Source organism: Struthio camelus, chromosome 7 (genome assembly GCF_040807025.1).
Source record: "Struthio camelus isolate bStrCam1 chromosome 7, bStrCam1.hap1, whole genome shotgun sequence".
In the NCBI taxonomy this organism is placed as follows: Eukaryota; Metazoa; Chordata; class Aves; order Struthioniformes; family Struthionidae; genus Struthio; species Struthio camelus.
This window is the reverse complement of record NC_090948.1, coordinates 210,870-236,521: the sequence shown is the minus strand read 5'-3', so window position 1 is coordinate 236,521 and position 25,652 is coordinate 210,870. Positions and strand designations below refer to the sequence as shown.

The 25,652-nt window shown below is 36.1% G+C and overlaps 1 protein-coding gene across 1 annotated transcript in view; it reads right to left on the bottom strand.

Moving 5' to 3' along the window:
- CFAP46 (cilia and flagella associated protein 46) overlaps positions 1-25,652 on the bottom strand; it is an 80,750-nt gene that overhangs the window by 34,742 nt on the left and 20,356 nt on the right. Inside the window, exons 14-33 of the mRNA XM_068951319.1 lie at positions 25,261-25,384; positions 24,150-24,280; positions 22,960-23,108; positions 22,281-22,414; positions 20,472-20,684; positions 18,952-19,165; positions 18,479-18,628; positions 17,620-17,727; positions 15,864-16,045; positions 13,617-13,748; positions 11,339-11,504; positions 8,594-8,678; positions 8,332-8,470; positions 7,594-7,777; positions 5,785-5,944; positions 3,683-3,906; positions 1,543-1,668; positions 1,245-1,298; positions 993-1,160; positions 457-605 (exon numbers count right to left, since the gene is read on the bottom strand). Coding sequence (XP_068807420.1) covers positions 457-605; positions 993-1,160; positions 1,245-1,298; positions 1,543-1,668; positions 3,683-3,906; positions 5,785-5,944; positions 7,594-7,777; positions 8,332-8,470; positions 8,594-8,678; positions 11,339-11,504; positions 13,617-13,748; positions 15,864-16,045; positions 17,620-17,727; positions 18,479-18,628; positions 18,952-19,165; positions 20,472-20,684; positions 22,281-22,414; positions 22,960-23,108; positions 24,150-24,280; positions 25,261-25,384 — 2,992 coding nt within the window. The remainder of the gene's footprint in view (positions 1-456; positions 606-992; positions 1,161-1,244; positions 1,299-1,542; positions 1,669-3,682; positions 3,907-5,784; positions 5,945-7,593; positions 7,778-8,331; positions 8,471-8,593; positions 8,679-11,338; positions 11,505-13,616; positions 13,749-15,863; positions 16,046-17,619; positions 17,728-18,478; positions 18,629-18,951; positions 19,166-20,471; positions 20,685-22,280; positions 22,415-22,959; positions 23,109-24,149; positions 24,281-25,260; positions 25,385-25,652) is intronic.

The window sequence follows — 25,652 nt, the reverse complement described above, 5'->3', positions numbered from 1 at the left end:
TGCTCTAATTAGGGATGCTTATTTGGGTTCTGAAGTTGAAGACACACTCACACTCAATGTATTTCTGATGCAGGACGGGAGTCTGGCCTTAACTTAAAAGATAGTTTATTGACTTTTGGTGGGACTTTGCTTTTTTCAGCTAGGTGACATTAAAATGTTAAAAAATGATTCACGTGAAAGTGGCTTGAGTTCCTAATCTTGTGTATCTTTCCTAGTGGAGATTAGGTTTAGTAACAGATAATCTTATTGGTTTTAATGCTACAAACAAAAAAAAATTAATCTAAACTCCCTATTAAAATTTATAAAAATGAATAATACAGAACTAATGAATTTAAAAACATTACAAATATAACACAATAAGTCTCAAAAAGTATTATTTACTATTTAGTGAAATAGTAATAGAAAGTCCTCTCCCTTCTGTTCCTCTTTTATTTAAAATAAATAAAGGATTCAAACCGGAGATGGTAGAGATCCGATAGACTTCTGCAATCCACAACTTCACTAGCAATGACTTCAGCCAGCTGAAAGATGGGAAGAGTCAAGTGGGGACAAAAAATTTTCTGTAGCTCTTCAGCTAAAAGGTCCATAAAATACAAAGTGCGAGTCTAAAAAAAAGTTGTTTTATTCACTCAATTAATATAAACACCATAAACACCATGTAGAAAATACATTTTAAATTACTGATTACATTTGCAGTTCAAAACTTTAGTTACAACAACAACAAAAAAAAACTTAAACAAGCTTTCAAACTGGAAAAGCAATTAGGTATACAGAAAGCCAGTAATTTTTTTCTCTATGTAAAATTCATTTCAGAATATTGAGGAGGGACGAGCACGTTCAAAGTATTAACAACATCATGGCATGCATTTCTGATAGCAGCATGAACATACTTTTCACCTCACAGAAATAAAAACGAAAACACAATATGGTTCTCCGCTACTAATCTTTTTCCTAAATACCAACCACTTTTGAATTTTGAGGAGTATACTTACAGGTTTTAGAAAATTATCCCTGTTAATACCGTAACTATTTGTTTTCTGTTTGAATGCCTCTCTGATTTCATCGGGACAGTCGTAAGTAGCCCATTCTTCCACGTTTGCTGGCAAGCTATCAACCGATTCTTTTCTTTTAGGCTTCTCTTTCACAGCAGACGCTTGAACCTATTATTACAAATAAAGACATTCATAAGGCCCAAGTTAACATTTCTGTTGGTATTAAATATTCAACTAACATAAAGAAGATACCTGTTTAGTATCCTTTGAAGTTTTGTCTTTTTTTTGACGTTTAGGCTGTGGGTTCTGCAAAACAGCCGCATTTTGACCAATGCAACAAATAAAAGGAGAAAAAAGAAAAAGCATTTGTAAATTGATGACCTGTCAAGTCTGTGAGACTAAGAGTGAAGATATGATATACAGACACAGAGAGACAACCTTCACAGAAGACTAGCCTTTTTGCACAAAAGTATCTCAACTATTTAACTCGTGAACCCAGGCAAACATATCTTAGAGGATTGTTTGTACTACGCGTGAAAAGGGTTCTTACTTGTTTCTCTTCCTTTTTGTCCTTCTCTTTCTTAGGAGCAACTATTGACGGTACATTCTGAGGAGTGCTGAGTTGTGAAGACTTTGATAATGCTTTCAGAATAGGTCCAGATGCTGACAGAGAAACCTAGAAAATAAAATAATTCCATTTTTTCCCTGAAAATTGCTAATTATCATGATTACTCAACCTAAGTCACCATCTACAGCAATTATAAAGTGTCATACAACTCTGTTTACTTAAGATCTTTCTTAACAAAACTAAAATTTCAGATTCATAGATAACGCCACTATTTGTGCAAGCATTTAGGAAGATCACGATAATGCACTTAAGCAGTTGAACTGGTACGACCAAAGAAATTTACTCCTGTTATGTCAAAAGACGACATCATCCCTGTAATAAAGACTACTGCTACTTCTTAACGTGTATGGTTGCAAACTCAGCTTTTTAAAAATCACGAGTCGAGACTGCTGAGGACTCGATACGGAATGAATTTCATATGAAAGTGACTTTATAAATATGAAACAGAGGAACTATGTTCTCCTCCTGGATTGATCTACTAATGAATGTTATGTAACAGAAGTTTCTAAATATTTAATCATATGAAAACATCCAGAGAAAATCTCTCTGCACTCGCAATAGCAAAGTACAAATAGCCTGAAATACAAAAATATATATATTAATTTTAAAAGTTGAACATATTTTGTTAGAGAGATCAAGAGTCATTAAAACACAAAATATGAACAAAAGTAATGCTAGATGTTTCACAACTTGTCAAAATGTCAAATTTAAGGTATTACGCATCTTTTACCATTCAGAGGCATCTGATTAGGCTTGGATTACTCAGGCTTTCAGCTAAAACTTTGGTGCTTTTCACTGATTTATTTATGGAGTGCTAACATTTGAGAGCTTGCTTTAGAAATGAACACCTTCAGCCAAGTCTGCTCTACTTTTTATTCCAAAACAAGGCTGAGCTGCTGTCCTACAGTACTTTCATTCCTTTCATGCCACATGGGGTTTTTTTTCCCCCCTAACAGTACTGTTCACCTGCCAATTACTGTCATTGTCCTCCAGCTGACACTGACAGTGGCACTAATTGTAACTGTCGACTTCTAAGAGTTTCTTCAAATAGCAATGCTATCTTCAAGTAGGTCTTAGTTTGGTAATAGGTTGAGACAGTCAAGCTCAGTCAAGCACGGGATCTTCACAATTCTGTTCACGTGAAATCTGAAAATATTAACACTCAGATTTTTATTTTTCAAAATTCCTGACTTCCAAGAAGTGCTGCTGTTTAAACCGATTTCAGAATGAAATCCTGATTATAATTCCTACGGGAGTAACAAATTGCAAGCTTTTACAGCAATCTGGAATAAAATTATGCACGCGCTATAGCTTACTGACCTAGTTGACACGACCCAGCTATACCATTAAGATTAGTTCTATAATGACTTGTGCCATTACTATTATCCAGAATAGATTTTGTCCCTTCAGAGATTTTCTCATACTTAATGCATAAACATTTCTCCGCTATGAGTCCCAGTATCCATTGAAATGAGGCACTCATCTCACTGAGAAACTAATGAGGTTTACTTGATTCAAAGTGCTGTAACAGTGAAAAAGTGATTAAAGAAAAATATTCAATGAACACTGCTTGTCTATAGTTTTTCTCAAAATTTACCAGACAAATCAACACTTGAATTTATTTTAATTAAGTCAGATAAGTCCTTTAAGTTAAAGGACAGATTCTTTGAAACAACCTATGTGAAGGCCCTTCTTCAGAACTGTCAGTAACGTCTTCAGCATGTATTCTGCCATTGCTAAGTTTCTTTCTCTGACTAATTAAAGATACAACATTTTAGAACCTTTTGTAAGAAAAAAAATACAAATATTCTCCAAAGAAACAATGGGCCATTGCTTCTATCGTAATGGCTGTTCAAAGAACATAATTAGTGAGATATTTGCTAGTCTCTTGAGAGAAACAAATTTCTTGTTTGATACTTAAAACTGAAAAAATAACTAACGATACCATAAAATTGGAAATAGCACAGTGAAGACACAGTGAAAATATCAAATTAAGAGCTGACAGTGTACTTACATGAGATCAATTCAATATCTGCTGGACACGTTTAACTTATATTCTCACCTGCCAGATACGAATGATGCAAGCATACGCCATCAAACAGTGTTGCTGATGAAAGGGAGAACTATGACCAGAAATTATAGCCATTAAAGTATGTGCTCGAAATAAAGCCTCCAATTGTTTAATATTATTCAGATCTTCCAAAGCAATTCTGGGCATCATATAATTTCCTCCAATGTCTATTTTCAGATTTTCTGTAGGTGATAACTTCATTACAGGATCTTTTCCTGTTAAAAAAAAAAAAAATATGCCCACAGTTTCAGTATTTAAAAGTTCATTCAAAGTTAAATTTCTGAAGTGAAAATGAATATGTAAAATATTAGAAAAATGGAAACCCACCTACTGAAGATGTTCTTCCTTTGGTGATATAATGCTATTCCTACCATGTTTTCAATTATTAATAAGGTAACAATTATGTAAATTAAATCATAAAAGTCTAACAAAGAAATGAAGTCCACAAGCAAGCACACCTTAACTACGTCTTCTTAATAGTAAATCTGTGAGAAAGTCATTTTAACTCATCTGCAGCCACTTAAACAGTGTTCCAGTCAAGTCAAAAGTCCTCTCGATGCTGACGTGGTCTCTGTAGCAAACAGTGACCAAAGACCACGTCCTAACTACCAGTATGCTGGCCAGCAGCAAAAGTATATTTGGCCATCATTCACTTCCCCACCAAAAACGCCCAATAATGCACTGAGTCGATTTCAATCAAGTAAGTCTAAAACATATCTCAAGCTCATCCCTGCATCTGTAACGAGATGTCTCGATGGCTCTGCAACTACAGAAGATGCTCTGCTACTCAAATAATCTTCTCTTGTGCTGTAGAACTCTAGTCATTTTTCAGTAATACACTCAGACACCTTACAGACATTCCAGCTCTCCCTGAAGTTCAGCTCAAAACCAGGTAATTCAGAGGATTTTCAGCCTGAAGTACTATAAAGCCACAGTTCTCTTTCAATGGCAAATTATTGCACTACAACATAAAAAACAGGGCAATGACATGACACCAATCGAATAGTCCATGACTGTCACGGATGAAGTTATAAAAGCAACAGGCCAACCCAGTGAATTTTGAGCATGACTAACGCAAGATAAGCGACCGAGGGAAAGAAATAGTTCACCCGATTGATTTTATAACGTCATATTTTGATTTAACTGTTCTTGTTGCATTCTTTCAGTTTCCACTGAAAGTTTCGTACAAAATTTCTTGAAATGTAAGTGTTATAAGGAGTCCAGCAAGCATAAGCAACTATGTGAAATTGAATGGAAATATCCTTAAAGAAAAAATAAAAACTTTAAGTTGCCAAGGGGCAGTAAAAAATAATAAGTAATACAGAGAAATATGAATAGAATATTGATGCTGTAACTTTAATTACATGAGTGGTAGTAGAGACATCACAGATATTTCTTTTTCATTGCAAATACAAGTATTTTTCTGATCCAATTAATCTATCTACATGAAAATTAAGATCAAAGCAGAGCAGTTGCTGATTAATGCCACACAGCACAGTACTGTTTCAGATATTACTCTTTTCAATTAAATAGCGGCACCTTCTACCAAAATTGGTCACTGAGACCGCACCAGTGTAAGTGGACACAAAGAAAAAGGACATTGTAACCGAACAGTTTTTGCAGAGTTACAGGAGTGCCTAAAAGCTTACAAGCCTTTGAAAGTTATTCTTGGAAAATGCATCCTAAAATACTAGATAAAGCCAAAGAAACAGCAATGCACAGAGGTACCCAAATGTTGGCCCAGAAACCATTTCCTGAAAGCACATCTGACCCTCCATACAGCTGCGTCTGCAATCAGCTGCTTAGCACTGCCTTCTGCTCGTATCTGCCAAGGCAGGAACCCCCAGCGTCGGGCAGGAGGTAGGTACATCTTCGTGGTAACAGCGGGAGACTGAGGGCAGCTCTCTATAGCGCACGCCGACTTTGCAGATAGGGTTAAGCTAGCCTTGAAAGAACGATCGAGACTATCAGCGAAAGTGCAGCCATACTGCTGTGCGGTTCTTCACATGCGCTAGCGAAGGTGTAAAATAAAACAATCATCTCCTGCGTTTGTTAGTAAGAAATTCCTTTGAAGGATATATGTATTTACACACCTTCTTCTTGAGAGGACTGCGCAGAAAATTTCATACGTAGCAAGATATCTATTGCCCAGCGGAGAGGTGCAATAACATCAGTAAGAGGAAACTGGTTACAATATAACCATTCAGCGAATTCCATCAGATAATCAACTTTCTGCCATTCACTTTCTTGTTTCTGTAAAAGTGATAGTTCAAGAGTTAGTTTACATTTGATGATGTAAAGCACCAAATATTCAAAAGTTTAATACAGTTTTAACAGCAACAAATAATAATTTGACAGGCAGCAGTTTTATTGGATCACAATCAGAAAATTATATTAAACTAAGAAAATTCTATAGTTAATCATTTTGTTTTATCAAAACTTTCAACAATTAGCTACTCAGACATTTTTCTTTGACAGGACTCAATGGAACTTGTACTGGATTCAAGTCATACACGCTGTTTTCCAACTGAGGAGCAATTTCAAAGATACAGAAATAATCTGTGGCCAATTATCTATTGTATTCAATTAGCTAATTAATAAACTTTTACACTTGCCGTTACTAAAAGAATTACTAACATTCAGTTCCATAACTAAATGATCGCAGGTATGTACTAAGCTTATGCAGAGTTCCAGACGGAAGATAAAAGTTAAAAACAAATACGTGAAACGGTATTATACATTTTCCTCCTTTTCACTGACAAGGCTTTCAATGCTAAAAATACCTAAGCGGTGAAAAAAGGTAAGACTAAAAACAAAAAAAAAAAACAAAAAAAAAGAAATTGTGGAAATGATGAGCAGCCCAACAGCACTTAAGAGAACGCATGGTGAGGCTGAACAGACCGCTTTCCCCCAGCTTGCACAACCTGACAACAGAAGAAAAGTAGCTTCATGAACAGCAAAACTAAGGGATGCTGATTTCCTACAGAATCCTAGTGTCTAATAAAACATAATCAAACCATCACTGTCATTACGGCGTTCATCATTGATCTTCCCTGTTTACATAGGTATTTTTTTCCCTCTGATTTCTCATAAAAGTTGTGCTCCTACAGTAGCCTTCGTTGCTGAGTCTACAGAAAAGGTCTCAGCATCTCCTACAATTAGCTGCCATTTCAATTAAAGTAATAGCACGTGACATTTTTCTCAAATTTGATTGAAGCTAAACAAATATAATAAATAAAACTCAACAAATTTGGGGCGGTGGGTAGAGTGTAGGGATTTGGAAAGACAAAGCAATTATGCAAATCTTACTTTCTTAGGAAAGCAGGCTAAAACTAAGGACAACATGCGGCAATAAACAGAGCAGAATATGCTTTTTGCCATATTGCCATGACTTGTTAAGCCTAACTTTGGATGAATTTTCTATAGCTTCTGCTACATAGCTGATCTGTTTTAGTACACAGCATGCTGCTTCTAAACAAGGACGGTGTAAGCTCTCATGTCTTGCAAAATGTTCATGGCTTGAAAGCATTCTGTTAACTTGAATGGGCGTTGGACTAAGTCTCAAATTGTGAAATTTGCAGCGGATATTTAACAAAGAATTATCCTCAGGAAATGTAACCAGTTATATAACACCTTTTGTTTACGTAAAAAGCCACAGATTGTTTCTGTTATGTGCATATATCTCAGCTTTCAACTTACTGATTCTTATTTATATTTAAAGGAACAAAAGTCAAATTAAGTGAAAAGAAAATTAACATGAATATTCAATAACACACATTAAAACAGTGTGCACATATATGGCCTACCAACCGGGTCAATTACATACTTCATAACACCTGCAATTTCATGAACTGCTTTCAGGAACATCATTTTCTCGGCCTTAATACTAAAAACTCACAAACCTGTAAAGCATCGATTGCATTTTGAAAACAGTTTAACTGTCCAACAATACTTCTGGAGACTGTTACCAGATGGTGCCACATGTGTGACAAATAATCTTCACTTTCATCTCTGAATTTCTGAATGTCCATCATAAAATTACATCCCAGTCTTGCCTTCACTATAACCATATGTTTAAAAATCAGGCTAGAGACGGAAGAAAAATATTACAAATTACTCACATCTATACCTGTAAAGTAACTTTGTGAATAGGACAGATATACTAGTTCACATCAGTACAGGACAGAGATGTCAATGTTCATAAACCGACATAACTTAGTGCATAGATCGTTGAACTTGTCTAAGACTTTATATAAACAGTATCCTAGACAATTTAATTTCCATCTAACATAAAGGGATTTACAGCTAGGAAAATTAAAATTTCTGTTATTACTAGGAAATCCATATTCCCTATTCCCTTTTCTTGGAAAAGTTATATAGTACCTATACATTAAGGATTAAAAGCTGAAATTCACAAACGTTATGAACAGTTTAATAAGAAGCAATGTCAACAAGTACCTTTTCATGGAAAAGACACACCACTATTTTCAGTATACGAAACGACAGCCTGACAAAAAGGTAATCATGACACGATTTTAACAATGCAAAATAAAAAAAAATACTTAAAACAGAACTTCCGAATCTTATACTGCTCACGAATTAGGATGCTCATTTTAATAAAAATACATCAACCAACTTACAGCCTATGTCTGGTCCGAGGCAAAACCTGAATGGCTTCATCTAGCACTTTTAGTGCTGTCTCCCAATCAGCTTTATCAGCATGTATGTGGAATAATAACCCATATAAAGAAGTTCTCAGTGTCAGATCTTCCTCAGCACCTTTGAAGTGTGTTCAAATGTTAAATGATTTATTAATATACTTTAAAACTAGAACAGTCATATCACAAAATACCGGGGTGGATGGGGGTGTTCGTAACCGAACCAAAACAAAGAAGAACATGCCTGGGAGAAAGTATCCAAGTGATAATTCATTATTTAGAAAATCCTTTGTACACCACTGATGCAAAGGCAGCAGATCCTTCTTCTCCTAAACAAAAAAAAAAAGAAAAAAAGAAAAAAAGAAAAAAACAACAATGTCCTTTACTGTTTGGTTAGCATACAGCTCAGAGTATTGTTGTGCTTCTGTTTTCTTTGTAGACTAAAAAATAGATTTAATGAGGTAGCAATATGAACTATTAATCTGAAACGGAATATGAACTGTTAACCTTACCACTTGAATAGCTGTTTGTGCAGAAGATGAAAACTACAACCATTTCTCCAGAACAAGTTCTATAGTACAAATCACACAGCAATAACCAGACTCCGTAACGTTCAGCCAGTACTCCTACACTGATTAAATAACACGAGGCAGTGAAGTACTCTCTCACAGAACCACAGGACGGCCGAGGCTGGCAGGACCTCTGGAGACGGTCTGGTCCAACCGCCCTGCTCCAGCAGGGTCAGCTGCAGCAGGTTGCCCAGGACTGTGTCCGGTCAGGTTTGAACGTCTCCAGGGACAGAGATTCCATAACCTCTCTGGGCAACAATGAGCAACAGCTTGTATTTTCAAACTATATGGTTTTTTTAAATAGGACTTGATGTCCCATTTTGCTCTTGTCCCATTTTGCTTAGCTGGCTTTACCTGTGAAATTTTGACCCTCACAATTCTCACCCAAAGGTGAAAGAGATAATAACCCTCCATCCACAGCACGGGTTTGCACCTTCAAAGATAAATTCTCTGTCTTGTTTCACAGACAGATCCATACAGAGTCAACCGATGCTGACCACTTACTGACCACTGACTACATAAAGGACCATGCTAATACATTACCAGAGCTGGAGCTACAACTTTTGGATAACTGTTATAACATCAGCCTCAAAGACTTAGCAGATTTGGTCAAGTCAGCATTTGTTTCCCTGAAGACACAAATCATCTCAGCTTTACCCCGAGGGTAAAGGAGAGCTTCAATGATGGTGGTAGCAAACAGAGAGCAGCTAATGTGTCATTTTGTTTTAAGAAAGCTAGTAATAGCAACGGTAAAACTTTTGTAATATTCGTTTTTATGTTTTGCTCTACACATTTTGAGTTTTTAGGCTGACAGGTATCTCAAAGGAACGAACAGCCACTGCCCTGTTGTGCTGAACTAAAAGTTATGCTCTGGTTCACCAAATATGTGACTGCATTTAAAAAGTCCTTAGACGTAACCTGACCAAGGATCACTGGAGACCAGTTCCTGCCTCTTACAGTGATTACCAGAGCATGCAAAAAAAGAATCCACTAATTCCTGAAATAATCAAATACAAAACAACCTGTTTATAGGAAGGATTTTTTTTCTAATATCAGAAGTTACTACGCACTCTGACTCGCAACAATTACTAATCTTTCAGAATAAAAAGTCCGTGATATCTGTATACTTTCACTATCTACATAAATGTCTTGGGTTTTTTTTTGTTTGTTTTTGTAGATTTTATTAAGGTTTGGCTCTGAAAATATCCTGGGCCAGGAGCTCTGCAAATAACTAGACATTTAGAAATGTGTCTACGGGCAAATAATGTTATCCATATCTTGTCAAAGTTCGTTTTAGTTTAAATTTCACACCATTGTGCTTTCAAGTAAAGAGTGCTTTCATCAATTCTGTCTCCTAATCACTTTGAATCAAGCAGACCAGTCACCATCTCTGATCACTAGTGATCTATACATGACTTGAGGAGAAAAATAAAATTAAGTTTTCTATTCTTATACTACACTACTAGATGATCTGAGATGCACACTGAGATGTCACACTGGGACCACGGAGCTCGAATGCACAAGTTACAACTAAAACTTTCAAGGCCTGATTCTACGCCTGTGGAAACGCATGGAAAACTCTCATCAGCTTCAGGGACAGATAAATCAAATCTAGAGAGAGAGAGAAATGTATGAACTCCCGGGAATTCTGAAGTAAGAAAAGGAAAAGCACTAAATGTATAGGCATGTTTAAGTGCGCAGAAGAAACTTCATGTGACAAGGTCTGCTATGTGTTACACATCACCTACATATTTAAATACTGTATATTGTTTCAAGAGGAAACAGTTTCATTCAGTTTTATGCTGTTCATAAAGGAAATCAGTAAATATTTAATTTTATCATCGACTCCCAGCACTTCTTGAATTATAACTCCTTCCTACCGCCAAAGTGTCAAATATCCCGTTAAAAAATTGTCTGAAGATAAATAAAATAAAAATTTCTTTTTGCAGGTAGAAATTACATTAGAATCTGTAGAGGAGAGGAACCTTAGTTTAGCTGCAGGTTTTTCTGAGTATGTCTTTTAAGGTCTATTATCATTCTCACCGGAAGTGACAGATCTTTTTCTGGATTTTCTTTCCAATGTTTTCTAAATATTCTCCTCTGAAAGCTTCACAAAGTGAGACACTACAGCCTTTCACACATTAAATTATTTTGAGGAAAACAGCTGCCAGCCTGACAATGGCCTAAACCAGAAGAACAACCAAACGGAGAAAGAGCATGTGATTGCCTGTATGCGTGAATGTGTGTGATGGGAACACAGGTAAGAAAGCTTGTATGTGTTGGAGTCCTTTTTCTCTCTCAGGAAAGATAATCTGGAAGAAGGTACCCATGGCTTCAAAGCAAGGCAAAAATTTTTCTTTACCATCAGAACCAGTCACTAAACACAAGCACAGCCAATAATAGTTATTAGATATTCTTACCTGTTTATTTTTAGATTCTGCTTTAATTATATTCTTGAGAATTACTTCCGCGGGTTCTTTAAACTGTTCTCTGTCGTATGGAGAACCTATCAAAGGCAAGCAGGTATTCCAAAAGTGTCTAGCTGCAAACATTACAAGGGAATAATTTCCTGCTTCACCTGCGTATCTGAAGAAAAGAAAGTACAAGTTAATGGAGGAGAAATTCCCACTCTAACCAAAATAAGGATTTTTCTGCTACAAACAAAATCTGTGGCTCACCTGATCAAGGTATCACCACATACATCCTACCAACAAAGGGTTAGCGTACAAGTTTACTACAAAATGTATTTTCCATTTTTATACGAGAATGCCTTCACATATCCAGCAGAAGTAGCAATAAACAGTATCATATTGATGTGTTCATTGTATTCTCATGCAACACTAGCTAAAGCGCCTTCATTATAAAAATTACTAGAAATCTACTTGAGATTTTTTCACTGGTATATACGTGTTAAGTTCCTAATCTCCTATTATGTTAAGTTCTCATTATAAAACATTAAAAAAAGGAACAAAAAAAATTCTTGAAATGCTACGGATTTTGCATAGTACAAAGTATCACTGTAACTTAAAAATACACCCTAAATGCCGGTAGTTGTGTGCAAATTAAGTGTTTTGAACATATTCCATACAAAGGTTACTTTTAATTAATAAACATTAATATTCTACAGACTCTGACATAACAACATCCTATTACGAGCGAGCACAAATTTTAGAATTTATCTCAAATTAATGGGTTGGTACTAAACAATTATCCATTGAATAATGCTACTGTCTTCAAAAAATTAGTTTTTGAATCTGGTGATCTTTGTCATTTTCTCACGCAGTTTCACCGTTTTCAGAGTTTGTGTCTGCTTGCATATATTTTATCTTAATGCTAGACTTACTAAGGCCTAGCTTTTGCTCATCACCTTTTTTCTGCCTTTCGGAACTTGTTGAGCTACCTGTAAATGCGTAGTCTTTCCTGAAAAAGGGCTTTCATATTATGTAAATTAAATAATACAGATTTGTTTGTTTGCAACATGACATCACCTTAGAGTTCTGTTATACTGGCTATTCTGGCTTCTTTCATCACTCTGTTTTAACGATTAATAGAAGGAAAAAAACATTACAATGCCAACAGCCTCACACCAGCCATCACATTTTCCTCTTTTAAGAGTTCTAATTACCTACTTTTGCTCATGAAATAATTTTTCTTTCCAAAAAGGAAAAGAATTGATACCAAGGTCATCGCATGTATCGCCTTCTCCTTCCTACTCATTACTTAAAGTCATCTTTCTACTTTGGGTTCATGACATATACTTCACAGATACTGAATAATTTTCACAATATTAATACGATGCCTTCCAACACCGGAGCCTGAGCGCTGACTGGCTGGGGAGCAGCTCTGCTGCCGCACAGCTGGGGTCCTGCTGGACAGCAAGCTGCACACCAGCCAGCAGCGTGCCCTGGCAGCAAGGAAGCTCCACGGCACCCTGGGCGGCACCAACGGGAGCACCGTAGATCGAGGGGAACAATTACCACCCCTCTCCTCAGCACTCGTCAGACCACATCCGGGCTCCTGCATCCAGTTGTGGGCCCCCCAGCCCAGGGAAGGCATGCACAAACCGCAGCGAGCTCAGGGGAGGGCCACCAAGCCGCTCCGGGGCCGGAGCACCTGCCCGGCGAGCAGGGGCTGAGGGAGCAGGGCCGCTTCATCCTGGGAAGAGGTGGCTTCAGGCTGACTTAACAAGGAGCTTGTCGAGAAGACAGAGCCAGGCTCTTCAGAGTGGTGGATGGCAGGAGGGGGAGTGGCAGAGAGCATAAATTTAAACAGGAAAGGGTCAGACCGGATATAAGGAGAAACTTCTTCGCCATGAGGACAGTTGAGCAGTGGAGCAGGTTACACCAAGAGGTCGTGCAATCTCCACCCTTGGAGGTTTGCAAGACCAGACTGGATAAAGCTCTGAGCTGGCGCTGCTTTGAGCAGGAGGCTGGACTAGAGACCTCCCGAGGTCCCTTCCAACCTGGATTATCGTATTAGCCTACAATACTAAAACGTCAGGTACATGGAAGACATGATACTCGATAATTTTACTAAACTGCAAAATATTGCCAAATCCTTTGTTAAGCATTTCCACTTAAAACTGTTTTGATTTTTACCAGTCTTGGGAGAGAAGAATATGCTGATCTGGTCCCAAAATCTGTCAGTCAAAAATTAACTCTGTTTTACATTAGCCTGCTCTCTCCAAACAAAGCATACCTGGCGCTCTGAACAAAGGCGTTTGACGCTGTTACACGCAGCTGTTTTTTTCCAGACAAATTTGCCATTATACTCTTCCCCTGTATACAGGCAGCAGTACTTAACATTTCTTGTCTCATTGTGTTTTCAGGCCTGAATAAAAGCAAACAATTCAAAACTACTCTTACAGACTAAGAACATACCAGTTCCTATTAATAATGCTTTCAAATTGTTACTAGATAGATGTCCTCACCTTTTTTACGTGCAAGTGTGTCTACCTACTTTTCTATTAAAATCAGAATCTATTTGAAAAACGGAACAGTATGTGAACAGATACCAGAGATAAAATGGCATTTTCTTAGCTCTAATGAAAATAACTGTGAAGGCAGATGAAAAATTATCCTATTAACACTTAGTAAAGGGAGAAAATATATTTGGGTTTTTCTGCCCATTATTCACCATTGTATCCCAAACAAAATATTAATCCAAAGTCCAATTTACAAGGCTGGCCTTTAAAAATAGAAATACGGAAAATTAGATATAATTATTGACATTTTCTTTTGGGCTTGGGATCTCTTATGGCTGGTAGAAGTACGCACAAGGCTTCGGAGAAATCGACTTGAATTATTGTGCAGTAAATTTAGAAGTGGAGAATATAGATGTCAGTACCAGGAAAGTGATAATCCATAAAATAAAATTCCATTTTGATATCTTTGGATAAGGCTGATTTGATAAGAAAATTGGTAATATAATTTTCAAATTTTTTCAATGTCTTAGTTACAGTGTGCCATATGCAGACCTGAACAACGTGCCATGTACAGACCTGAACTGTATACAGTTACGAAGAAAAAGCAAATAACTTTATAGGGGAACTCGTGTTTATTAAATTAGCATGTCTAGTTGACCTAGTTTCTACCTTTCAGTGATAACTATTATGCAGTTATGATTTGTGACCACAAGAGGACACCAGTCTTCTACAGTTTGATTCAACAGTGAGGAAAATTCGAAGTAAACTTATAAAATCTTCTTTTGTCCTTCAGTGGTGCTTTACCATAAAAAACACTGAGTAAGTTTATCTTTCATTTCTCTGGAGACGGCACTGAAAATCCATGACTACAATCCTGTGTCAAAGGCTCAAATGTTATCATTCAAAAGTTTGCAGATTGCTAGATATTCAGCAAGTATTTTCTCTATTTCTCCAATGCTCTGAAAGTATGTATTTCATTTTTAAATATCTTATTTAGGAGAAAAATTGGTTCTACGTCTTTTTTCCCCACAGAGTGAACAACGGTAGTTGACAGAGCAGAATTTTTTTCAGGGAGGGTCACAGAAAAATAAATACTAAATTATATTCAGTGTTCCACACATTTTTTTCTATCTTCCTACATTAAAAAAAATTGAGTTGATTCCCTTTCCTTTTGACTAACTTGCATTCAGTTTTGGGGGATTTATATAAAAGCAGAACGATCTAGTAATACCACTTTTTCAGAATAAACGACTCCACCAACAGATCCTCTTGTAACTGAAACTTTTTTTTTCTTGAGATCAAAGTTTTAAACTAACATTTCAGTAAGACCCCGGGTTTCTTAAGAAATATTGCCATTGCTCCTATAAAAATAGGCAGTATGAAATAATTGTGAGCCCTGATGCATGACTGCAGAAGACAGTAAGAATTTACAGGGAACAGCATGACTTGGGGCTAGACGTGAGATCAAAACTTGGAAAACAGTAGCTGCCATCACCTATCATCACTCGCAGCTCTGGCTTCTTCCTTGACCGGTGCACATCTTTTGCATATTAGGACCAGTGCAGCACTGGAAGCAGTTTGCATCAGCAAAAGCACTAGAATAAGCTACTTGTTGCTTGGAAAAGACAGAAGTATGAGAAGACTGTGACAGCCAGAGAAAAGCAGTGCTCTCTAGGAAGACACTCAAGCACATGAATATATGCCCTGCTGACTCACATGGAATATAAAATTCACATACCTTCCTGAACCGAGACCAGAGCCACAATTTGGATCTTGCACTGCTTTTTACTCAGGCTATATTGCAGGGTTAAAATGTAGCCTGAGGTGCTTAACTATCTGCTGATGACAGAGTTGGCAGAAGAAAGCAACTTGGCTTTCACCTGTAACTGCACAGTTTTTTTCTTTTTAAAAAAGATTGTTTCACGTGTGATTACATAATGCGTATATGGGGTAAATGCATCTGATTCTTCAAAACATAGTTCAAATATACCACATTACCATGTAAAGTTCAACATACTTACATTTCATGTTTCTTAGTATCTCTATTACAGCCAAAATTCTCAGCTGATTGCAAGATCCTTTGGAAACAAGTCATCACTACTTCATGTTCATGCGATGCGTATGCAAAATGCATAAGTCGTGTCAGTGTCTGCAATTCCACTAATGAATCTGACCAGCTACAATCTAAAGCCAATTTCACTAGCTGCAAAAAATATTTTTAAAATCTCATTATGCTTTTAGCATGCTCTTTTTATGTATGACAGTTATTTATCCTTTTGACACCAGCCTACTCAACATACAATCAGATCACTGTAAGACTTAAAAAGATAACTGATTAATGCGCCACATATATTTACTTCCACAGCACATACGTGCAAAAACACTTATATCTGTACTTTCATACCAGCCTGCCCAGGCATAGAACAAGTACATAATAAAATAATGTAGAAAACTAGACATTGACAAGCACAATAAAATGTACAATAGACAGAGAATCATCATTCACCCTGTGGTAAGTATTATGGTTGTCAATGGAAATCTAGCTACAAACGTGCATGCCTTTTGACTAGCACTATCTGTCAGCAATCACTGTATGTCCTCGGTCCTCTTCTGACAATCAGAGGGGAGTAGGAGTTCTGCAATTCAAAGTCCTTTGTAGTTAAGCCAAAGGTGAGAACTGGCTCTACAATCACAAGAGCAGTGCTTTATGGATATATATAGTTTCATCACAATACCTAAATGTCTTTCTTGCTTTTGTATGTGTCAGTCAGAAAGTACCATCTTCTGAAGATAATAGGAATTGTTACTGAATTGATTACAGAGAGGCTGTTACAGTGTTGCTCTCCAAAACTAAGTCACTGAACCAATAGCTAAAGCAAGCTCATAATATTTGGTAGAAATGTATAGACCAATTGAAATTAAATACCTAAATATTTGTAGAGACACAGATCATAGTCTTTCAGGAGAAGGATTTCTACAAAAGTTTTAGACAATTTCTTAAGATTCCTAGTTGACTGATGGGGAAATACGTCTCAGTCCTTTAAGAAAGCTCTTTACAGCAGGAAGCATAAATGAAGAATATGGTAATCAAACAGGTAAAACTACAAAATTAATTCTGACATAACTTGCTGCTTGGAAAATGTGGAGTATAAACCTTTTTTACACCACCTTTGTTCCTCTTAAAAAGCCTGGTAACCAGTGGGGCCACAGGAGAAGCACGGCACTGTTCAGCACGAGTAATAATGGAAGATGAATCCAAAGCAAGTACTTTAAGAAATTATGTTAATGTAGTTTTGCTTTGTATGAGACTCACCAAAAAGCCACCTAATTTTTTAAGTAGCAACAAGTTGTAGTTTTGTTCTACCTTGCAACATCCAGAAGTAAATTCACTATAACATTAAGATTTGTCTTGAAATTCTGAGCACTTTCAATACATTTCCTAAGAGAAAGTTTTGTGTTCTGCACAAAAACAAAAGATCACAAATTTGGTTCAATACAGAATGCATCTGACGGGTTACGAGCGTAATCTCTTAGGGCAACACAGGATAACGTAGTAGTGGCATGCTGCCTGTTTTGTGGATAAATGCAAATGTTCAGTCACAAAAATCTTCCACCTGCTATAACTAGTAAACGTCTTGGAATGTTTGAAATAAAACAATAGTATAAGAAAGGTTTCACAACGAATTATTTTTGTCTCTATCCAAAATTGAGACTGGAATCACATTTTTACCATGCAGTTTCTTAGAACTCAAGAGTTAATAATATAAAACTAAATACCTGAGATAAGCTAGGAACAGTGAAATCCATGAGACCCACGCCGTTACACGAATACATCTCCAGACCAATAAGAACTCTTGCAATAGAATTTTCCGCTTCATCGCTATTCTGAGCGGTAAGAGAAACGTCACATTTATAGATTTTTTGCAAGTGGAACATTATTAAAGACAGTAATTGAGATGACAAGATATAGGAACGATGTTTGGAAACCTCATTTTTCATTAAATAAGTCTGCTTCTCTTTATTGTGCCATTAAATGGTAAATTTGGGTATTTTGCCTTTTTTTTTTTTTAAACTAACAATGGGGAACTCTGAACTACTACACTTTCAATATATAAAAGCATAGTAACAATACAACGAGCATAAATTCCATACATCCCTGAGGGATTCTGGTTTTACTTGACATGTTTAAAATAAAAAGAAAGGAATAAAATACTAATTTTCAACTTACTAATTCCATATTCTCTCTCTCTATAGAGAGAGAGTTCATATTAAATGTTGATATAAATATCGCTGTTTTATATCAGGTGTTTTCATGTAGCCATTTTATTACTTTAAATGTATCAACTGAAAAACAGCTTTGTTACACAGTCATCATAAGACAAACATCGTAATTATTCTGGGTACCTAAAAACAGAAGGCAGAATTAAGAAACGCAGACTCGTTGCTATGCCTGATGTGAAAATGTGTTGCATTCTGTACTGACTTATTGGAATACTGCCAATATTTATTTTCGTCTACTATTCAAATATATTTAGAAAATACACGTTGATAACTAGTATTAAATGAATTTATGCATTTCATTATATATTTTCACAGAGAAGCTTCACAGTTGAACAGGATTTCAGAGAAATAATACCTCCTCCTCAGTCACAAGTTTAAGTCCAATCTGCTGCTGATGCAACTGTTTTGCTTTCACCCACGTAGCAATGATCTGCTGTCGTACAGCAATGGGTATTGTTTCATTGGGCACAGTTCTGGTTGTCAAATTTAGGGCAAATTCACAAATCTAAACACCAAGAAGAAAATAAGAGTGAAACACAGAACATATGTGCACAGCTTTTTATATGGAATATATGTTGTCCATCAGCCACATTAATTAATTACCGCAAATGAATCTCTATGCCTAACAACATCTCTGTAAGCCAGCCAGCATGGCAAAGAAAAGTTGCAGTCCTTGGCTGCAATTAGTAAGGAGCTTCAGCATGGATTTGGGGAGGACCTGCGGGAGGGTAGCTTGCTTTTTTGCAAGAATTTCTAGATTTAAAATTTATATGTAGTGTAATATATGACAGCAGACGAAAAAAGACTGCAACAACGAGGACTTTGTACCTCTAAGGCTGCTTTGACATCAGGAAGTCCATTGGGATCTACTGACAAAAACTGGATGACATTTGCTTTCTCGGGTCCCTTTGCCGCAGCCTTTCTATTTCTGTCTGTTGCTGCATCTATCTTTTTGTTCTCAGCAAGTTTTGGCTTTGGAATCCAGCAAAGAATTAAGCCTCGAGCCAAAGCATTACATAACATCAGTAAAACTACAGGACTTCTGGAAAAGAAAACAAAAATCAGAAGTGCATACTGCATCAGATCAAGACAAGAGGAAGTAATAAAGTCATTAGCATTACTTTATAATCTAGATTTTTCTTAGAAAGCAAAATTTTGGGTGTTACCAAGAAATTACCCCATTGGAGAGGCAGTTATAAATGTCAGACATAGAAAAGCACAGCTTTCATGTTTTGCATCACATTCTTCTCAGGTCTTTCTGTAACTGAAACTTCTATTTCCTCACAGAAAAAAAAAAAAGTGTTCATATCTGTGTCAGACATGGAAAAATATCAAATCTCAGTTTTAATAGTGGGTTGTTATGCATGATAGCAAAGGCTCTTTCCTAATAAATTAATCTGAACCAAAGCCCTCATGTGAAAACGTTTTTTATTTATAATACTATATTATTTTCCACGAGAATCAGCTGCTGAACTGGAACTACCAGAATTTTCGTCTGAGGAAACACAAACCAAAATATGATTGAGAGATTATTGCTGACTCTATGACATGCTAGTATAAATACCAGAATTAATAAATATGTATTACTAGTCTTCATCTTTGCACAAACTGCACTCTAGGCTTTGTTCTACAACGCTGTTACAACAGTATTCTTTGCTGCTGCTTCTCACAGTTTGCCTAGCACTGAAGTCACCGTCTGGGATTCGGTCCCACGCTGGGAACCTGGACGTCAGCATCGCTCTGTAACAAGCGATCAGTCCCCCACCACCGCAGAACAGGATCTCTCTCTAAACCACTGTGAAATCTATAGTTCCATTTTCATGGTCAATTATAGGGCATCATCTCTTAATTTTCTTCTTTTTCTCCTTTCTTTTAGATTTCAGAACCAGTAGTAACTAACTTCGAGCAGAAATATTTACAGTGAACAATGCAGAGTCAACTTCAGAGCAACCGACAGCCAAGCAAATACCTTCCAAGCTATTCTGCAGACAGACACAGGGAAAGAAATCTTTCCTGATTCTTTTTGACTAGGTCAACAACACGCTATTTCACGTGTACATGTTGCTGCTCCACAATAAAGGGAAATCAAAAGTCTTAGTCTAAAATTAACATAGTTTATAACAAATATCAAGAAAAGAATGTATAGAAGGGTTCTTCCTCAAAGCACAAAACGGAGTTTGTCATCTGAAATATCCCACATACATCAAGGTCATACTTCTAATAAAAGACAGCAATAACATTTACTCAACAGTACGGAGTGATTTACAATGTTTGCAAAAATATTTTTTGAATTCATATCTTTGTTTCAGAAAAAAAGAGCACGTTCATAAGCAACCTTATCTACTCACCCAGTGTGCCCAACATTCTTGATTGCTCTAAGAAGAGTCTGCAGATACTCAAGAATCTCCCTCTGTCTTCCTGAAGTGATAAGATGTTTATTGTAGTTTAAGACGTACACCGCAGCATTGTGAACAATCCAGGCTTCATTTAACTCTTCTCCTATTTCGGCTGCACGTTGGAAATTTTCCATAGCATACTGGGATAAGTAGTCAATCCATAAACTATAAAATTAATATTATGAAGCTATTTTTCCAAAATTTCAGCACTGGAATAGATGTATCAGAAGGCTAGATATGCAGCAGTATCTCGATAACCAAAAATATTTTTTGGAATGACTTGTGGGTTGCATTTATTAGATCTCTGTCTATTAACATACTTAGACAGGGAGATGAATCAGGAGAGGAATTAGTACCCACATAAAATGATCCGTCTCTGACACTCAAATACTATTAGCTTAGAAAAGCAGTAGCTATAATCTGCATTTCATGCTTTATCCACAGTGCTTTTTATAAAGTGTGCATGAATCCACACGTTAGTGCTAGAAATCATTAAATACCTATGACAGAGCTTTAACTGAATACAGATGCAAGTAAGGCGTTCCTTTCAAGTGTTTAGGAGGTGTCTTTTTCACTTAACAAACGCATGTCTTCTTACGCTCAAAGACATAGCCAGATGTTCTGAAACACTATGTTAATTTTTAATAGAATAACATATTTTTATAGCCTATGCAATAGTATTCTTTTATGTATCAACCCATTTTCAAGATATATCCTGCACCTATCATTTAGAAAAAACAATATTTAAAATAGAATCTTGACGGACCATGCAGAACGGCCACGGTTAAGTCACGAAACCAAAAAGCACAAACTGACTCAAGAGTATTACTGTGTCACCAGCTGCACGGGTCATATATAGTGACAGACAAAAATGCTTTTTCTCCTGTAAGTTTTTACTTTAATTTGACAAAAGAGACAGTGGCACAACAAGTAAACTGGGTAAGCTCAAAGACCAGTTTCGGAACAGAACGCTCATCTTCCACGTCCCTTGGTTTATACTTTTTCCTGGTTTACTCAACGTTTCCAAGCAGCCAATGAGAGAAATTTTACTTAATCTTCAATAATGTACAGACAACGTCCAGTTAACTGTATTTCGCAGCTCAGGCAAACAATGCTGACAATCCTGCTATTTGCTATATCATGACGGCCACTATAACAATACGGCAAATATTAGAATGAATGTAAACAGTAAAGAGTTTAAATATCATCTTGAAAAGTCTCTCCCCCTCTTCGTTAGCAACAAATAACAGCGTGAGACTAGAAAAAAAAAGAAACTTGCTATAGCCTCCTCTCCCTTATTCATTCCTGTTGATTGGAAGGAACAGACTAGTTTTGCAAACTTGAGTAATTCATAACATGTTTACTCAGGTACTCAGATACCATTATAGCTAGTTATAGGAGCTACTAGGAAATACAAAGAGTTTATTGATTTGGGGAAACATTTTTAAATATAGAATTTCATGGTTTAAATATATTACAGATTTTTAGTTTTTAAGGCTGGGATATTAGCTTCTCATTTCAGAGAAATAAATGTTGAATGATAAAACACGTGCTTCAGAATGAAAGTAAACCAAAGAAAAATGACTTCCAAAGATTTTTGTTTAGGTTCTCCTCCTTTTCCCACCACCCTTCCTACCTAAAAAATGGACCATGTGATGACCATGAATTTTACTAAGAAGAAATAACTTTCGAAACTATCAAATATGTGTGATTATAAAACACTCTGCTAAAAGTCCTAGAACTTGTTATGAATAAAAACACCTGTATGTTTTCCATTCTGCATCACTTTCAGGAAGACTTGGAACATATCCTGCAGGATGCTGGCTTGCACCTTCTGGAGGTACAGCACGATCGTTCAGTTCAATTCCCTGCAATCTTAATAAATGAACAGTTGCCTGGAAAGATACAAAGAAATATGTTTTTAATCCAGTTTATCACTCTGAAAATAGACTGTGCCTTATTATTTGTGCCACTATCTCTTCAAAGAAAAAATACAGAATGCTTTTTCAGATTCTGTGCGGGCATACAGAAATCTACCATGAGAAATATAATGTAAAATACTTCATAACCTTCCAGTTGTTTACAGTTAATTTTATTAAATAAATTATTCCATTAGGAAAAATAATATGAAAAAAAAATCTTTTATTTTGCTGGAACTTTAAGATTCCAGAAATATAACATCAGGTGTCAAAGATTTGCAATAAAATCCTTCGTAAAAAAGTATTTTCACTACTCATAGTGAAACTACTGCTAGAGTTAGCCTTCTGGAGTATTTTTATAAAGTTGCTTCATCAAACTATTTTTTCTTTTAGTCCCTATGAAGATAGAAAATAATCCATAACCCAATTCAAAGTTCTAGTGCCTTAAGATGAATATGGCTAGAATTATGCATAAAACTACAACTAAATGAAACAAATACGAATGACAGCACTTCATTTACCTCCGCATTAATGAATCTTATTTCTGCTAATATTCTGAGTAAATCTCTTTCAAAAGAGAAGAATTTAGCAGGATTGAGTAATGATTGCCCTGGCAAGCTGCCACCTTGATCATCATCCACAACTGTACTAGCTTTCTTCTTCTTCTGTACTAAAAAAAAAGTTCCATTATTATTACTAGTAGGTAAATCAGAAAAAAAAAATCACCTTAATTTTAGAATTAAAAAAATCTTTATATAGCTGTAAATTCACAATAAAGAGTTAATGAACACAGATTTTAAATCACTTCACTCAGGTTTTTTTTTAGGTATTGCAATTTATTGCACTCAAAACCCATTCTCCACAAGTAACATATTGGTTACCTGTGATTTTATCTGTATTTAAACTTCAATATCTGCAGCAAATAACTTGCTCCAGTCACAATGTTCATACAAAAATTGCATTTATATGAACATAGCCCACATTCTCTAGTTCAATTTTATTATTTCAATGGAAGTGGAGCACTGGACATGTTGCAATAGTAGAGGCTAAAAGCTCAATGTGCTTAAATCACAGATGAGGTTGACTTTCCGGCAACATATACAGCAATAAAGAGAAAAGCAGCCCATAAAGGAAGACTACCTTTGATGAAGAGACTACAGTGGCCAAATACTAATTTTGTGTCTGTAAAACGCCATAACTCCCAAAATATGAATATGGACAACTGAAGAATCAAACCCTGGGTACATAGCTCATCTCTCATGGAAGCTCTTTCGTATCTGCTGTTTTCCATATCCCTCATGGTAAACCTTCCTTACAATTTCACGGCAGAGTCGCTTCAGTGTTGTCAGATCCTTTTGCTTCTTTTCACGCTAACTTTAGATCTTCCTTCCTGAACCCCTCTATATCATCCATAAACACAAGTACTTTCGATAGCACAGGCCCAAAGCTTAGGTGTGACAGCATCAGTTGATAACATTCCCATTGAGTTATCATGAAAACGGATAATTCCAAATCTCCTTCCTAAACTTTTCTGTACTCTGAAAGCAGCCTTCTGAGAATTAAATTTCTTTAAAAAAAAAAACTTTCCGAAAAAAATGTGTGTTCTAACAGTTGGAACGCTGTATTGACACAATGGCTGACTCCTGCAAGTAACTCTAATAAATGAGAAAAATGTTCCTTTTAGAACGTTCAAAATAACTTGGTCACTCACTTTTTTTAGGTTTTGTTACCTTCCTAAACAAAGTCTCATCATACAGGAGACAAAATCTGCATGCTGTGCGGCAGACATCCCACACTCCTTGCTTCCGTGCAACTTTTGCCAAATCTGCCCAAAGTCTAATTCTATCAAAGAAAAAGGATGCATACAATTATTTTATAAGCAGAATTATTCTCTACATTTTAGGATCCCTTAAAAAACATGTCAATTATAATGGCCAACATAAATCTAAAAAAAATTATTATGCAGTGTTAATAAATGTAAGACACTTTTATCAGTAGCAAAGATAACATAAGTAAACTGGAGTCTAGCTTTCCCTTAAAATGCAGAAGGAATAGAGCCATTAATTATTTTATTCATTTTAAATCAAAAATCCTTTTGGCTTATGAAGAGGGGGAAAAATGGTTATGTTGGATAATAACTATACCGAAATTTCAAAACTTGTTCGTGGTATAGCCCTAACTCTCCCGCTTACAGAATAAAGTACACTAAATTAAAATTAATATGCTCCATTTCAAAACCAAGGTTGACAATTTCAAAATGCCTCTTGAAAACAAGTTTAGAGTTCAGTACACTGCCCTAGAAATGTTTAGTAAAACATGTAGCAAAAAGAGAAGCATTGCCTTCTTAATAATAATAAAATAAAATAAATACTTCAAAAGAAAACTGAGATTTTCCTACAATTGAATTCTTCCTGCTCTCAATATGGACCAAAAAAAGATGGTTTCGTTAACAAAAAAGACATAGCATGCAGTGACCATGCATGAAGAGACACTTCAGGAATGTTTCAGTTGCACATCAAGTTATTCAGTCTTCCAGCTTTAATCCCCCAATTCGTCTGTGTGTTTATTTCAATAGGATAGCTGAGTTTTTATGTGCATGTGAGAGAGAGAAGAGAAGAAGAGTAAGAACATGATTATGCCTACTATGTGAATGGAATGGAACTATTCAGACACAAAGCTAGATGCTTTGCCAGGTCTGACTGAAGCGTTCAGCCTCTCACAAGTTATGTCCAAGTAACTTAAACGCTGCAATAAGAACTCTTACTTATTTTACACATTTCTACACAAAACATAAAGAGACAATTCTTTTCTGTGGTAATTACCGTTCTTTGTCATTTTCACTTCCCGAGCGTTTCAAATGTCCATCAGCTTTCTCCACACTTTTAATATGATGTTGTGCTTTCGCACAGAGGTAACTTATCTGACTCCTACTTTTACCTGAGGACACTTAAGAAAGAAAAAAAGCATTTAAGGCAATTTTGAAATACTATAGCTGAAACAATTCACGTGAAGGGAATTCATTTTCATTCAGAGCTAGTTTCTGAACCATTTGAAATCCAGCCCTTTTTTCGGTCCTTCAAGCTTTCCCCAAAACAAACAAACAAAACAAAACAAAACCCACATCACTCTCTCTTCCGTTTTTTCTGTCTCTTCAGGTATAAATGTCACGTGCAGAAATTGACTTACACCTCTTAGGCCCCAAAATATCCAAAGT